We start from the raw sequence: 15,324 nt of genomic DNA on the forward strand, positions 1-15,324 counted from the left end.
TGGCAGACACAGGATTAGAATCAGACCTCCTGGGTCCTACCTCCACGCTCGGCCCCACGGCCTCGGAAAACTCACATGTGCTCAGCACTCCTAGTTTGTAATTCCCTTCACTGACAAGCTCTCGTGGATTCTTCACAGCAACCTGCCAAGGTAAAGTACAACTCTGACCTCTCTGTTCCCAGACAAGGAAGTGGCTTAAAAGAGGTGAAGTTCCCCGGCCAAGGTTAGTGCTAGTAGCTCAGTTGTGTCCAACTCTTTGTGACCCCATGGACTGTAGCCCGCCAGTCTCCTCTGTTCATGGAATTTTCCAGGCAAGAACACTGGAGTGGGTTGCCATTCCCTTCTCCAGGGGATCTTCCTGACCCAGGGATCGAACCCATGTCTCCTGCACTTGCAGGCGGATTCTTTACCACAGAGCCACCTGGGAAGCCCAGCCAGCACTCTAAGCACCAGGTAAGGGTGACAATGGCCACCGTATTCTGAGTGTGTACTGTGCTCCGGAACAGGTGGTGGACTCAGGCTCATTGGTTTGTCCATTACAATTGTGAATGGGGGACTCAGAGCCAGATGCCCTGAGCTCTTGCGTCCCCTCCACCGTAGTTCAGTTCAATTCACTTCAGTCACTCATTCGAGTCGGACTCTTTGCAACCCCATGGACTGTAGCACGCCAGCCCTCCTTGTCCTTCACCAACTCCTGGAGCTTACTCAAACTCATGTCCATTGAGTCAGTGATGCCATCCAACCATCTCATCCTCGGTGGTCCCCTTCTCCTCCCGCCTTCAATCTTTCCCGGCATCAGGGTCTTTTCCAGTGAGTCAGTTCTTTGCAATCAGGTGGCCAAAGTGTTATTGAAGGCAATATAGGGGCGATATAATCCAGCCCAACCCCACTGCACTTGGACCAACAGAATAGAAAACTAATTAATGGTCTCTAGCCCTTCTCACTTTCATGCATTGGAGAAGGCAATGGCAACACTCCAGTGTTCTTGCCTGGAGAATCCCAGGGAGGGGAAGCCTGGTGGGCTGCCGTCTGTGGGGTCGCACAGAGTCGGACACGACTGAAGCGACTTAGCAGCAGCAGCAGCAGCAGCCCTTCTGGGGTGGGGATGGGATGGTGGGGGGAGGGGGCGAGGGGAAGGCAGGGGGAGAGTCTTCCGTGGTGGCCGATACTTTGGTGGAGAGTGGAGGAAAGGCCCCTTCCTGCCCCTCCCACTTCTGTCTCTCCTCTCCCTCCATGGGACCCCTCATCTTAGCACTTGCCTCTCTATCCCCGCCACCCCTCCGTGCCCCCCATACTCCTTTCCTTCCTCTTCTTCAGGTCCCCCATCCCTGCTCAACAACACCCACCGCCCCCCCGCAGGACCCCTCCCTCCCTGTAGTCCCCCTCTCTCTCCTACATCACCCCTCCGGTCGTCCGCCTTCCCTTCCAGCTAGCATCTCCCCTCCCCGGCAGCCGCACTTTCCACAGCTCGTCCGACCAAGCCCCCTCTCCAGGGCCAGCGGGTGGGAGCCTTCTCCTGGGAGCTGAGCCCGGGAGCGATCCCACCCGCCCTGGGGACACTGGAGCGCTCGCGGGCCCCGCCCCCGGTGGGTGGGCGGGGCGTGGGCTGGGGGCGGAGTCGGCCCCGGGACCCGGTCCCCTTGGCCCCGAAGCCCCCGATCCAGCCTCCCGCGCTCCGCCGCCTCAGCCTGGACGCCAGCCCTGCCATGTCCTGGGCCGTGGTCTTCGGCCTCCTGGCCGCGCTGCTGCTGCTGCTGCTGCTGACCCGCCGCCGCACGCGGTGAGTGCCCCCCAAGCCGGCCGGGTCCCGGCTCCCCCCACAACTCGGCCGGCCCGCGCGGCCCCAGGCTAGACAAAGGGGCGTCTCCGCTCGGGCGCGCGCCCCCCGGCTGCAGCCAGGGGGTCGCCGACCCGCTCAGGCCCCTGTCGGAGCCCTCTACCCCAGCTCCAGTTCCCCGGGCAGGAGGGGGTCACCTTCCCGCTGTCCCCGCCATCCCCCAGGCGAGGCTGGAGGTGGGGGTCCAGGTTCCGGTCAGGGGGGCTTCTGCGCTCATCTCCCGTCCTGGGGAGAGGGCCGGGCCCAAAGTTGGGGAGACGCGCGCAGGAAGGTGCCGGGACAGGGGTCCCAGAGGGCTGATGACCCACCGCACACACTAACAGGGCTGGACCGCAAGAAGCTCAGGCCTGGCCCAGAGCTCTGCGCCAGTACCTGAGAAGGGGTTTCAGTGAGAACCCTGAGGGGTGCAGAGTGGGTGCGTGGACACGCTCCGTGTGACTCCCGGGTGGAAGAAGCCCTCTCCTGCCCTTCAGCCTCTGACTGCGTCCTGCAGCAGCTCTTCATCAGCCCCCAGCCCCGCTCTCAGCAGCGTGTGGGCAGCCTTGTTCCTCTCCCCATTACACAGATGGCAGGGTTGAGGCCAGGAAAGCAGAGGCTCTGAAGGATGCCCTCTTACCGGGCCTGGAACCACCTTCCACAGGATTCCCCAACCCAGGGGAAGGGGCTGAGTAGTCTTGGTGTTTCCTTCTGCCTGAGAAACGCACTCCTGGAAAGGGGGCTCCCTTCTGCTGAGGTCTGGTAGCCTGGCAGAGAAGGAGAACCAAATGTCTCATCTTCCTATGATTCTCCTGCTCCTCTGACACTCTGCCACTTAGGAGAAAAGTAAAATTTAAATCAAGGAGATGGCAGTTAAGTCTCTTTTTAAAAAATGTTTAAAAGATTAATTTGAACTGAACAAGGAATTACATTTGACTTAAGCATTTATCCCATTATAGATAAGACTGAAGCCCTTTTAACTACCCTCCCAACAATTCCGTACCTCTCCTGTTGATTAATTTGGGAGGAACCTTCCAGATCTTTTTAAAAGTACGCCTTTTATTTTACATTGGTTTTATATTACAGGAAAGTTGTACAAAGAGTTCCCAGATACCCTTCACCAAATTCCAGCTATTGTTAATGGCTTACGTTATCGTGGTACAATCATTAAAGCTAAAAAAACCAACACTGGCCTGTTAAAATTAGCCAGACTCCAAGCTTTATTTGAATTTCGTCTGTTTTTCCATTAACGTCTTCTTTCTGTGCCAGGATCTCATCCAGGGTGCCTCAGTGCCTTTGGCTGTCATATCTTCTCAGCCTCCCAGCTTTTCTCATCCACGCAGACATTTGCCCATAGAAAACTCAGGGCAGTGAAAGTGTGTTTAAATCAGTGTGTCTGAAGCTTGCAGAAATTTTCTGGAAACCTTTTAGTTTAAACAGTGTTGGTTGAATTTCCAAACAATGATTTCACCCTAGTTTTCTTCAACCTCTAGACATCTTTCCAGGTGAAACTTAAAACCATACATTCAATCATTTGCCTGGAAAAATGAAAAAGAAAAAAAGACCACAGATAAGTTTCCCCATGGATTATGAATTATTTTTGCTAAGTTGTCAGGCTTTTTGGAAATGCTGTAAAGAGTTGTTTTTGGACTGCACCTCTGCTGTTTTCCTCTAGAGTTTCGTTTTGACATCTGTCCATGTAGCTCTATGGACTTCCTTGGTGGCTTAGCTGGTAAATCTGCCTGCAATGCAGGAGACCTGGGTTTGATCCCTGGGTTGTATAGATCCCCTGGAGAAGGGAAAGGCTATGCACTCCAGTATTCTGGCCTGGAGAATTCCATGGACTGTACAGTCCATGGGGTCGCAAAGAGTTGGACACGACTGAGTGACTTTCACATATAGCTCTATGGTGGGTATGAGGGTCACTGACAGCTGGAGGGGAGCGTTTTGTAGACCATGGGGGCAGTTGCTTGGACCCTTGGAAGACCCCACAGGGACCCCAATTGAGACCCCCAGTCTCATTTTCTTCTTCCAGCTCAGCGAGGGGGTACTCTTGTTACCCCTGTTTTACAGAGGAGGAAACTGAGACTGGGTCACCTGGATTAAAAATCTAGGCTATAAGAATTTTTAATTTTCAGAAGAAATGAATTTTCACTCTTCCCACACATTTTATTCATGATCTGAATGCCCAAAAGTCTTAAACCACATGATGTTAAGATAGTAAGAGAAGCAGCTACAATCAGAAGATTCTTCAGTTCAGTTGCTCAGTCGTGTCCGACTCTTCGTGACCCCATAAATTGGAGCACGCCAGGCCTCCCTGTCCATCACCAACTCCCAGAGTTCACCCAAACTCATGTCCATCGAGTCGGTGATGCCATCCAGCCGTCTCATCCTCTGTCGTCCCCTTCTCCTCCTGCCCTCAATCCCTCCCAGCATCAGAGTCTTTTCCAATGAGTCAACTCTTGGCATGAGGTGGCCAAAGTATTGGAGTTTCAGCTTCAGCATCAGTCCTTCCAAAGAACACCCAGGACTGATCTCCTTTAGAAGGGACTGGTTGGATCTCCTTGCAGTCCAAGGGACTCTCAAGAGTCTTCTCCAACACCACAGTTCAAAAGCATCCATTCTTCGGCATTCAGCTTTCTTCACAGTCCAACTTTCACATCCATACGTGACCACTGGAAAAACCATAGCCTTGAATAGATGGAAGGAAGGACAAATAATCAAGTGTTGGAAAAGAGAGACATGAGACTGATGCTGTGTAGACAGTGATTCAAAGTTTGAGTCAAAACACTCAAGGCCGTGCTTCTCCCGTGGCTCATTGCTCGCTCCTGGCCAGCACCCCAGATGAGGTCCATTACCATACCTGACAGCTGGGGCTTAGGAAGGCTAAGTGACCTCCTTATGTCTGCACGAAAGTTATACTGTACATCTAGCTGGGTCCAAAACTGTTGCTTTTCTCACTCAAAGAAAAAAAAAAACACTGCTTCAGTCAGTCTGGAAAATCCCATGGACGGAAGAACCTGGTGGGCTATAGTCCGTGGGGTTGCAAAGAGTCGGACACGATTGGGCAACTTCACCTCACCTTCACCTTCAGTCCAGTCAGTTACTCTTGTCTTTACTTTTGGCCTTTAAAAAAAAAATCATTTTTAATTATGAAAAATTTCAACTATATAGAAAAAATAAAAAGAATTGTATAGGAAACCCTTGCACCTGCCACTTGATTTGACAGTTGATAATATTTTTAATTACAGATATTATGATATCTCAACACTAAGTATGTCAGCATACATGTTAAAAGTTCTTTTTTAAAAAAATAGATTTCTACTGTCTTTTTTTTTTTTTTTAAGATGCACAACACATCTTGTGGGGTTTTAGTTCCCTCACTAGGGATCAAACCTGGGCCCTTGACAGTGAGAACGGAGTCCTAACCACTGGACTGCCAGGGAGTTCCCTAAAAGAGAATTCTTTTTTTTTTTTTTATTTATCAGTTTATTATTTTTTTGGCTGTGCTGGGTCTTCACTCCTGTGTGGGCTTTTCTCTAGTTTTGGTGAGCAGGGGCCACTCTCTCGCTGTGGTACACAGGCTTCTCACGTCGGTGGTTTCTCTTGTTGAGGAGCACGGGCTCTAGCAGCCGGGGGCTAGTTGCAGCTCCCAGGCTCTAGAGAGCAAGCTGAGTAGTTGTTGAATGTGGGATTTTCCTGACCCAGAGATCAAACCTGTGTCTCTTGCATTGGCAGGCGGGTTCTTTACCTTTGAGCCACGAGGGGAGCCGCCCCCCGCCCCCGCCCCCAACCCAAAAGATAATTCTTAATATCTAGTTCCCAGTCCAAATTCAAATTTCTGCCATCAAGGTAAAGATTTTTCAAACCTGGCTCAGTTACCATGAATGTTTCCCCTGGTGTGAGTGTGGAGTTAGGAGGTCTTGGGTTGGGACTTGGAAGTCTAACTCCTGGGCCCTCTGGGGCTAATGCTCTCCCTTGTGAGTATCAGAAACATCCTTTCTACTTCCCGGGCCTTAGTCTCTCCATCTGTGCTGAGATGGCTCGTGCAGCTGGTCTCCCATTCCGGGCCTTAGTCTCTCCATCTGTGCTCTGAGACGGCTCGTGCAGCTGGTCCCCCATGCCCCATCCCACTGCAGCAGGATGAATGCATTGGTCTTCCTCTTTGTGCTTCTGTGGCTGCTGCAGGGAGCATTGGAAGAGGTCTCCTGGGTGGGAGACCCTTTTCGGTGGTGGGGGTGGGGGGCAGGGAATCAGAGGTCATGGTGGCATCAGATAAGGGTTCTTAGAGGCACAAGGGCTGCTCTGGCCCCTTCCAGGATATAGAATTACTGGGCACAAATAACTGTCTCATTTCAATGTGCAGTAACTGGAGGTCCCCAAATGGTAGTCCATGGCTGGATTCAGACCCAGGTGAGTCTGGTGTGCACCACACAGTACAAGGGGAGAAAACTGGGGGAGTCCACACACACAGTTCCAGATTTCCTGCTTCTCCTGGAAGATCTCATGGCAATTGCCTGGCACTCAGCAGCAGAACTCTCTCTAAACCTTGCCACAGTCCCCACCACTCCCTATTGCCTCTCCAACATGCAACTTTTCTACTTATCGCTGTGCTTGCTCTACTGTTTCTTTCTTTATTATGCTGAGAAACAGTTCTATGAATCTGTGTCCGTTGCAAAAATGGGAAAACAACAAGCTAGAGCAAGCCAGCCATGTGGTTTTTCTACATCCTGGAGGCAATGAGAAGGAAAAGTGCAGAGGATTGGGGGAGCCCTTGGTGAGCAGCCAGCAGCCTGCAAATGAATGCTGGGAAAGGAACGGGTTAAGCAGTTTAAACAGAAGCTCAGGAGTTTCCAACTCAACTGGGCAACAAACAGCATCTCTGGTCCCCCATGGAATCCTCCCCGAGGCCCTGAAGGAGTTGAGACTCCTGAGCAGAGAAGCCCGGCAATCCACCTACCCACACTGCTCAGCTAAAAGAGCAGCTTCTGTTCTGGGCCATCCAGAACATGGGCTGTGTGTCAGGCGCCTGACCTGCACTAGCTCCCTGAACCCTCTTTCAAGTCCGGGAGGCAGGTGCTGCTCATTGAGCGCCAACTGTGTGCTTGACTCATTCAACTGAGACATATGCATTAAGCGCCTACTATATCCCAGACAGAGAAGGAAATGGCAACCCACTCCAGTATTCCCACTGTTCTCAGGACTAGGTCTACAAGAAGTGTCCACATTCTGCACAGAAAGGATGGGATACGTCAAGGGGCCCAAAGGTGGGTGTTTTCCAGGCATGACTTCCTCCCTGATTCTCTCAAAGTTTCAAGGGAGAGAGAGACGGGACAGGACGTGGGATTGGCGGTGGGGTCTGTGAGCAAATAATGAGCAGGTTTTGAGCACCAATGAGGAACTCTTGTGGTGAGAATCAAGGCTCCCGGGAGGATCAGAAGAGCTGCCTCCGTATCTGAAGCAGAAAGGGCGGGCAGTGGTCCACCGAATGGGCCGGAGCTGTGGATGAGAGAGTCAAGCCCGGCATCCCTGTCCCCCAGGGTCTGGCGGTGCCTCAAATCAGTGAGAGTGTTAGTGGGCGAGGCTAGAGACCGCAGACCCCAAAATAGAGCCTCCTCCGCCCTGCTGGCCTCTGGCTGAGTCACCCTGGAATGTGACTGGGGCCTGAGTTGGATTCCAGGCCCGTGGGCTGAAGGAGCCGCTGGCACCTCAAGGGTCAGACGCCCGGGCCCCCAGCTTCCTGCCTTTGTCTGCGCCTCCTCGGGACTTTACTGGGGAAAGATGAGTGATGCCAGCAATAATAGCGGGCTCGCTGGGGAGCTCCGGTGGCAGCCTGAGTGAAAGGCATGGAAAGGAAGCCCCACCCACTCCCCAAAATAGGTCCTGGGCGAAAACCTCCTGCATCTGGGCAGGTCGCTGAAACCTCTCTGTGTCTCAGTCACTTCACCGGAAAAGTGGGGGTCCACGTGGCCACTTGGGGTGAATTGGGGCCAGGGTTGGATAAAGACTGTGGGCTCCGTAACCAGGCCTGCCTGGATTAGAGACCTAGACCCAAGTGGCTTAGCCCCTTCTGGGCCTCAGTTTCATCTGCTGTAAAATGGGCTTGATAGGAATACTTCCTTCTGCAAAGAATACTGAAAGGTCGTTGCTGAACCACGAAAAGATGCTGATATCCTTGCCCTCTGGAGGAGAAGAATTCAATCCGGGGCCAGAGACGAGGCTTGATCGCTCAGAGCTTTTGTGTAATAAAGTTTTATTAAAGTACCCAGCAATTAGACCGATCGTGGAATGCAAAGTAGGAATGAGCCCAGGACAGGAAGGCATTGCCTGGAGGGTCAAATGGCAGACTCAGGACTTACGGAGTCAGCAGAAGTAGACCCATATAGATTATCAGGCCCATCTGAAAAGTACAAAGTCAGAGCATAGAAAGAAAAGGCATAAAACGACGCCACTTGGTTCTGGTCAGGGTGCCACCTCTTAACTCGAGTGTGATGCACCCATGAATCAATTCCTGGCACTTTGACAGCAGTGGGAGAAGAAAGAATAACCTGGTAAGGGCCTTCCCAGAGGGGCCCAAGCGACTGGCCCCTAGATCCCAATGTTTTTATCAGGACCTCCGTTCCTGGCTCAGATAGAGGCTTGCTTGACTCACACTGGGTCAGGAGTCATCTCCCGGAGTTCAGTTAGTGCCTGTTGGAAAGCTGAGAGCTGAGTTACACGATTAGCTAATTCTAAAGCTTTAGGAAAACTTTTCCATTGAGCAATTTCAGGAAGTACTAATCGTCAGTCCTCGGACTATAACCATCCTTTATCAGTCATCTTTGCTCCTCTTTTCTCATATCTTTCTAATTCTTCCTCAGTGTACTGTGGTTTTTCCTGTTCACAGTACCTGTCCAGATCAAAGGCATCTGCAGCGAGGGGTTTCGTTCTGGCTTGACAGCCAGCCAGCTGATTACCTTTGGCTTCTTTGCTCGCATCCCTGCTGTGCCCTTTGCAATGCATAACAGCTATTTCTTTAGGACAATATATAGCAGTTAAAAGTCTCTGGATCTCTCTGAAATGCTTAATAGGTTCTCCTGTTGCCGTTTTAAATTCTTTCTTTCCATGTTGCAGCATGAGCATGTAAAGTCAAATAAGCATACTTAGAATCAGTATATTTACCTGCTGCCCTTTGCTTAACTCTAGAGCTCAGGTCAGAGCCACAAGCTCTGCCTGCTGAGCGCTGGTTCCCTGGGGGAGAGATTTTGCTTCTAAAACCTATTCAGCCATCACCACGGTGTAACCTGCTTTACACTTCCCCTCCCAAACAGAAGAACTGGCATCTGTAAATATTTCCATGTCAGGATTGTCTAACAGGATATCCATTAGATCTTCCTGAGCAGCATAAAGTTAGGAATTGGGAAAATCGTGATCAGGTGTTTCATTTTCCTTCTCAGGAAGGAAAGTGGCAGGATTTAAATTTACACAAACTTTAAGCTTAGTTACTGGTCCTTCTAACAACAATGACTGATATTTAAGAAGCCTACTGTCTCTCATCCAAGTATTAACCTTAGAATTTAAGATTCCAAAAAATAAAAAAATTAAAAAAAAAAAAAAGAATTTAAGATTCCACTCACATCATGAGAAGTCAGTACAGTAAGGTTTCGTCGATTAATTATTTTTAAAGCTTCAGGTGCTAATAAAGCTGCTGCCCCAATTACTCTTAAGCAGTGGGGCCACCCACGTGAAATTGCGTCTGCTTCTCTACTTAGATAAACAATAGGTTGCAGGTGAGGCCCTCGGGGTTGTGTCAAAATTCCCAAGGCCATACCTTTTCTTTCAGTGACAAACAAATTAAATTCTGACCCTGTGGGCAAGCTCAAAGCGGGAGCTTGCAGGAGAGCAGTCTGAAGAGCCTTAAAAGCTTTTTGAGTATCTGGAGACCAAACCAGCTTGTCGGTTTGGGCCTGCTGAGTCTCAGCTATAAGTTTATATAAAGGCCGGGCAAGTTCCCCATAACCCGGAATCCAAATGCGACAGTAGCCTGTGATTCCCCCAAATCCTCTCAATTGTCTTAAAGTCATAGGTAGGGGATGATTTAGTATAGGTTTAATCCTCTCGTGGCCTATGGCCCTAGTCCTTTCTGATACGATTAGGCCCAGATATCTAACAGATTGTTGACAGAGCTGAGCCTTTTCTCTTGATGCCTAGTAACTGCAGCCTGCCAGAAAGTTTAAGAAATCTTCTGAGGCTTGTGAACAGGCTTCCTCTGTCTCAGCACAGAGCAGAATGTCGTCTACATATTGTAGTACCACTGCTTCAGAGCTTCTTATCAACCTGCCTAGGAACTGGCTCTCCCAATACCAGTGAGCCTCAGGCCGCATCAGGCATCAGCCGTTATCACCAAGCAAGGAAACCTTTGGAAAATTCATGCTGTGGTTGTTCAGTCGCTCAGTCGCATCCGACTGTTTTGCGACCACATGGGCTGGAGCCCACCAGGATCCTCTGTTCGTGGGATTTTCCAGGCAAGAACACTGGAGCGGGCTGCCATTTCCTTCTTCAGGGGAGTCTTCCCAGCCCAGGGATGGAACCTGCGTCTCCTGCACTGGCAGGTGGGTTCTGTACCCCTGAGGCACCAGGGAAGACCCCTTGGAGAACGCATAGGACCTGCCATATAGCCGACGTACCCAAGAGTCACGTTGGTCCTGCTTCTCGGCCCCGCTCCAGCTGCCCCCGGTTGCCAGGCACCAGGCTCTGTTCTGTAACCCTTCATCTTTGTCACAGCCCGATGTGGTCAGTAGTGTCAACACTCCAGTTTTACAGACGAGGAAACGGGCAGGAGAAGCTAAGTCTCATGGCCAGCAAGAAGCAGGGCTGGTTGGAAGCCAGGAGGTGCTCAAGTCGGGCCCCTGACCTGCCCTGTCCCCTCCGAATCCCCGCTCTGGTGCAAAAGTCTCCACTCCTGTGTCCTTGGGCTCCAACCTGAGCTGGGCGGGGGCTGGTGCACACTGGACTCCTCCCACCCATGCTCTGCCATCCTGGAAATGGAGCCTTTGGGAGATGCTGGCTCCCAGAGAGATGAGAGGCGAACAGAAGGGTCCTCCGCCGCACCCGCTTCGAGTCCCAGAGCCCCCTGCACCTTTGTGAGTCTGCTCAGTGAGGGGCTCAGGGGCAGGGTGGGGGTGGGGAGAGGAGGCGGTGGCTGGGGAGATGCTTCCTGCTGCCCTGCGCCCTCACCCCTGCTGGGGCTTCCAAACTGCCCGGACTCCAACCCTCCAGTCTAGCCAGTCTCACCATCCACCACCTGTCTCCCTGTTTGGGTTATGTTGGGGAACAGTCAGACTGAGGAGGCAAGAGGCCATGGTGGAGGAAGGTAGACTGGGATGGGGAAAAGGATGAAGGGAAGGTGGTCCCCCCTGGTCTGCTGGGCAAGGCACCAAAGCCCCCTGTCCTGGGAGCGGGGAAGTCAGATGCTAGGCCTGGCTCATGAGGGACTGCAGTCTCCACTCCCACCTATGTTGATTTAGTCTCCTGACACGTCTTCCTCCTGCCTCTCGCTCTTGCAACCTTTTTTGGGGGGATGGGGGTGTGTTGCGTGGCATGCACCATCTTAGTATCTGAGTTCCCCAACCAGGGATAGAACCTGTGTCCCATGCAGTGAAAGTGCAGAGTCCTAATCACAGGACAGTCAGGGAATTCCCTCTTGCAACCTTTTAAAAGCATAATCACATTACTTCCTAAATCCTATTTCAAACCCTCCAGAGGGTCTCCATCACACTTGAAATAAAAGCCAGACTCTCTCCTTGGCCACTGGCCCTTCTGGTCCACAGGTCGTCTCCAGTCTTTCAGCCCCACAGTCTTCTCCATTCCAGCCACATGGGCTCCTACTGCCTTGAGAGCCTCGCCCTGTGTGCTCCTACCCCAGGGCCTTTGCACTTGCTGTCCCCTCTGCCTGTAAAGTTCACCCCTCTCTTTCTTCAGGTCTCTGGTCACATGGCACCTCCTTGGAGAGACCCTCCCTGACCACCCTCTCACTGTATCATATCACCTTCCTTTTTTATTTAATGAGATACAGTTCATCTACTATAAGATTCAGTCTTTCAAAACATATAATGAATTATGTGTTTTTAGTATCATTTTTAGTAGAGGTTTTTAGTATCGTCACCGGTGGTGTGGCCATCACTGCTATCTAACTCCAGAGTATTTTCATTTCTCCAAAAAGAAACCTGGTCCTGATGAGCTGTCTCTCCATTCCCTTTTCCCCTCAGACCCTGGAGACCACAAATCTACTTTCCCTCTCCATTGGTTTGCCTTTTCTGGACATTCCATAGAAATAGACTCACACACCGTGTGGTCTTTTGTGTCTGGCTTCTTTCACTCAGCATGGTGGTTGCAAGGTGATTCCACATTGTGGCAGGAATCCGGACTCCACTCCTTTTCATGACTGCATAATGTTCCACGGGATGAATATACCAGGCTGTGTTTGTCTGTTCATCAGTCAGTGGGCATTTGGGTTGGGTCCACTTTGGGGCTATTATGATTAATGTTACTATGAACAATAGTGTGTGTCTTGATGTATGAATGTGGTCCACTGGAGAAGGGAATGGCAAACCACTTCAGTATTCTTGCCTTGAGAACCCCATGAACAGTATGAAAAGGCAAAATGATAGGATACTGAAAGAGGAACTCCCCAGGTCAATAGGTGCCCAATATGCTACTGGAGATCAGTGGAGAAATAAGTCCAGAAAAAATGAAGGGATGGAGCCAAAGCAAAAACAATACCCAGCTGTGGATGTGACTGGTGATAGAAGCAAGGTCTGATGCTGTAAAAAGCAATATTGCATAGGAACCTGGAATGTCAGGTCCATGAATCAAGGCAAATTGGAAGTGGTCAAACAGGAGACGGCAAGAGTGAATGTCAACATTCTAAGAATCAGCAAACTGAAATGGACTGGAATGGGTGAATTTAACTCAGATGACCATTACATCTACTACTGTGGGCAGGAATCCCTTAGAAGAAATGGAGTAGCCATCATGGTCAACAAAAGAGTCTGAAGTGCAGTACTTGGATGCAATCTCAAAAACAAAGGAATGATCTCTGTTCATTTCCAAGGCAAACCATTCAATATCACAATAATCCAAGTCTATGCCCCAACCAGTAACACTGAAGAAGCTGATGTTGAACGGTTCTATGAAGACCTACAAGACCTTTTAGAACTAACACCCAAAAAAGATGTCCTTTGGGGACTGGAATGCAAAAGTCGGAAGTCAAGAAACACCTGGAGTAACAGGCAAATTTGGCCTTGGAATACGGAATGAAGCAGGGCAAAGGCTAATAGAGTTTTGCCAAGAGAACGCACTGGTCATAGCAAACACCCTCTTCCAACAACACAAGAGAAGACTCTACACATGGACATCACCAGATGGTCAACACCAAAATCAGATTGATTATATTCTTTGCAGCTCTATATATGGAAAAGCTTTATACAGTCAGCAAAAACAAGACCAGGAGCTGACTGTGGCTCAGATCAGGAACTCCTTATTGCCAAATTCAGACTTAAATTGAAGAAAGTAGGGAGAACCACTAGACCATTCAGGTATGACCTAAATCAAATTCCTTATGATTATACAGTGGAAGTGAGAAATAGATTTAAGGGACTAGATCTGATAGATAGTGTGCCTGATGAGCTATGGAATGAGGTTTGTGACATTGTACAGGAGACAGGGATCAAGACCATCCCCATGGAAAAGAAATGCAAAAAAGCAAAATGGCTGTCTGGGGAGGCCTTACAAATAGCTGTGAAAGAAGAGAAGCAAAAAGCAAAGGAGAAAAGGAAAGATATAAACATCTGAATGCAGAGTTCCAAAGAATAGCAAGAAGAAATAAGAAAGCCTTCTTTAGCGATCAATGCAAAGAAATAGAGGAAAACAACAGAATGGGAAAGACTAGAGATCTCTTCAAGAAAATTAGAGATACCAAGGGAACATTTCATGCAAAGATGGGCTCGATAAAGGACAGAAATGGTATGGATCTAACAGAGGCAGAAGATATTAAGAAGAGGTGGCAAGAATACACAGAAGAACTGTACAAAAAGATCTTCACGACCAAGATAATCACGATGGTATGACACTCACCTAGAGCCAGACATCCTGGAATGTGAAGTCAAGTGGGCCTTAGAAAGCATCACTACGAACAAAGCTAGTGGAGGTGATGGAATTCCAGTTGAGCTATTCCAAATCCTGAAAGATGATGCTGTGAAAGTGCTGCACTCAATATGCCAGCAAATGTGGAAAACTCAGCAGTGGGCACAGGACTGGAAAAGGTCAGTGTTCATTCCAATCCCAAAGAAAGGCAATGCCAAAGAATGTGCAAACTACCGCACAGTTGCACTCATCTCACACGCTAGTAAAGTAATGCTCAAAATTCTCCAAGCCAGGCTTCAGCAATACATGAATCGTGAACTTCCAGATGTTCAAGCTGGTTTTAGAAAAGGCAGAGGAACCAGAGATCAAATTGCCAACATCCATCTGCTGGATCATCGAAAAAGCAAGAAAGTTCCAGAAAAACATCTATTTCTGCTTTATTGACTATGCCAAAGCCTTTGACTGTGTGGATTACAATAAACTGTGGAAAATTCTGAAAGAGATGGGAATACCAGACCACCTGACGTGCCTCTTGAGAAACCTATATGCAGGTCAGGAAGCAACAGTTAGAACTGGACATGGAACAACAGACTGGTTCCAAATAGGAAAAGGAGTACATCAAAGCTGTATATTGTCACCCTGCTTATTTAACTTCTATGCAGAGTACATCATGAGAAACGCTGGACTGGAAGAAACACAAGCTGAAATCAAGATTGCCGGGAGAAATATCAATAACCGCAGATATGCAGATGACACCACCCTTATGGCAGAAAGTGAAGAGGAACTCAAAAGCCTCTTGATGAAAGTGAAAGAGGAGAGTGAAAAAGGCTTAAAGCTCAACATTCAGAAAACGAAGATCATGGCATCCGGTCCCGTCACTTCATGGGAAATAGATAGGGAAACAGTGGAAACAGTGGCTGACTTTATATTTTGGGGCTCCAAAATCACTGCAGATGGTGACTGCAGCCATGAAATTAAAAGATGCTTGCTCCTTGGAAGAAAAGTTATGACCAACCTAGATAGCATATTGAAAGGCAGAGACATTACTTTGCCAACAAAGGTCCATCTAGTCAAGGCTGTGGTTTTTCCAGTGGTCATGTATGGATGTGAGAGTTGGACTGTGAAGAAAGCTGAGCGCTGAAGAATTGATGCTTTTGAACTGTGGTGTTGGAGAAGACTCTTGAGAGTCCCTTGGACTGCAAGGAGATCCAACCAGTCCATTCTAAAGGAGATCAGCCCTGGGATTTCTTTGGAGGGAATGATGCTAAAGCTGAAACTCCAGTACTTTGGCCACCTCATGCGAAGAGTTGACTCACTGGAAAAGACTCTGATGCTGGGAGGGATTGGGGGCAGGAGGAGAAGGGGACGACAGAGGATGAGATGGCTGG

At 49.5% G+C, this 15,324-nt stretch overlaps 1 protein-coding gene across 1 annotated transcript in view; it reads left to right on the forward strand.

Annotated features, from left to right (window-relative positions):
• Positions 1-1,663: 1,663 nt before the first annotated feature.
• PTGIS (prostaglandin I2 synthase) overlaps positions 1,664-15,324 on the forward strand; it is a 49,669-nt gene continuing 36,008 nt past the window's right edge. Inside the window, exon 1 of the mRNA XM_027558297.1 lies at positions 1,664-1,780. Coding sequence (XP_027414098.1) covers positions 1,707-1,780 — 74 coding nt within the window. The 5' untranslated portion in view covers positions 1,664-1,706. The remainder of the gene's footprint in view (positions 1,781-15,324) is intronic.

The sequence above is a fragment of the Bos indicus x Bos taurus genome, chromosome 13, assembly GCF_003369695.1.
Source record: "Bos indicus x Bos taurus breed Angus x Brahman F1 hybrid chromosome 13, Bos_hybrid_MaternalHap_v2.0, whole genome shotgun sequence".
NCBI lineage: Eukaryota > Metazoa > Chordata > Mammalia > Artiodactyla > Bovidae > Bos > Bos indicus x Bos taurus.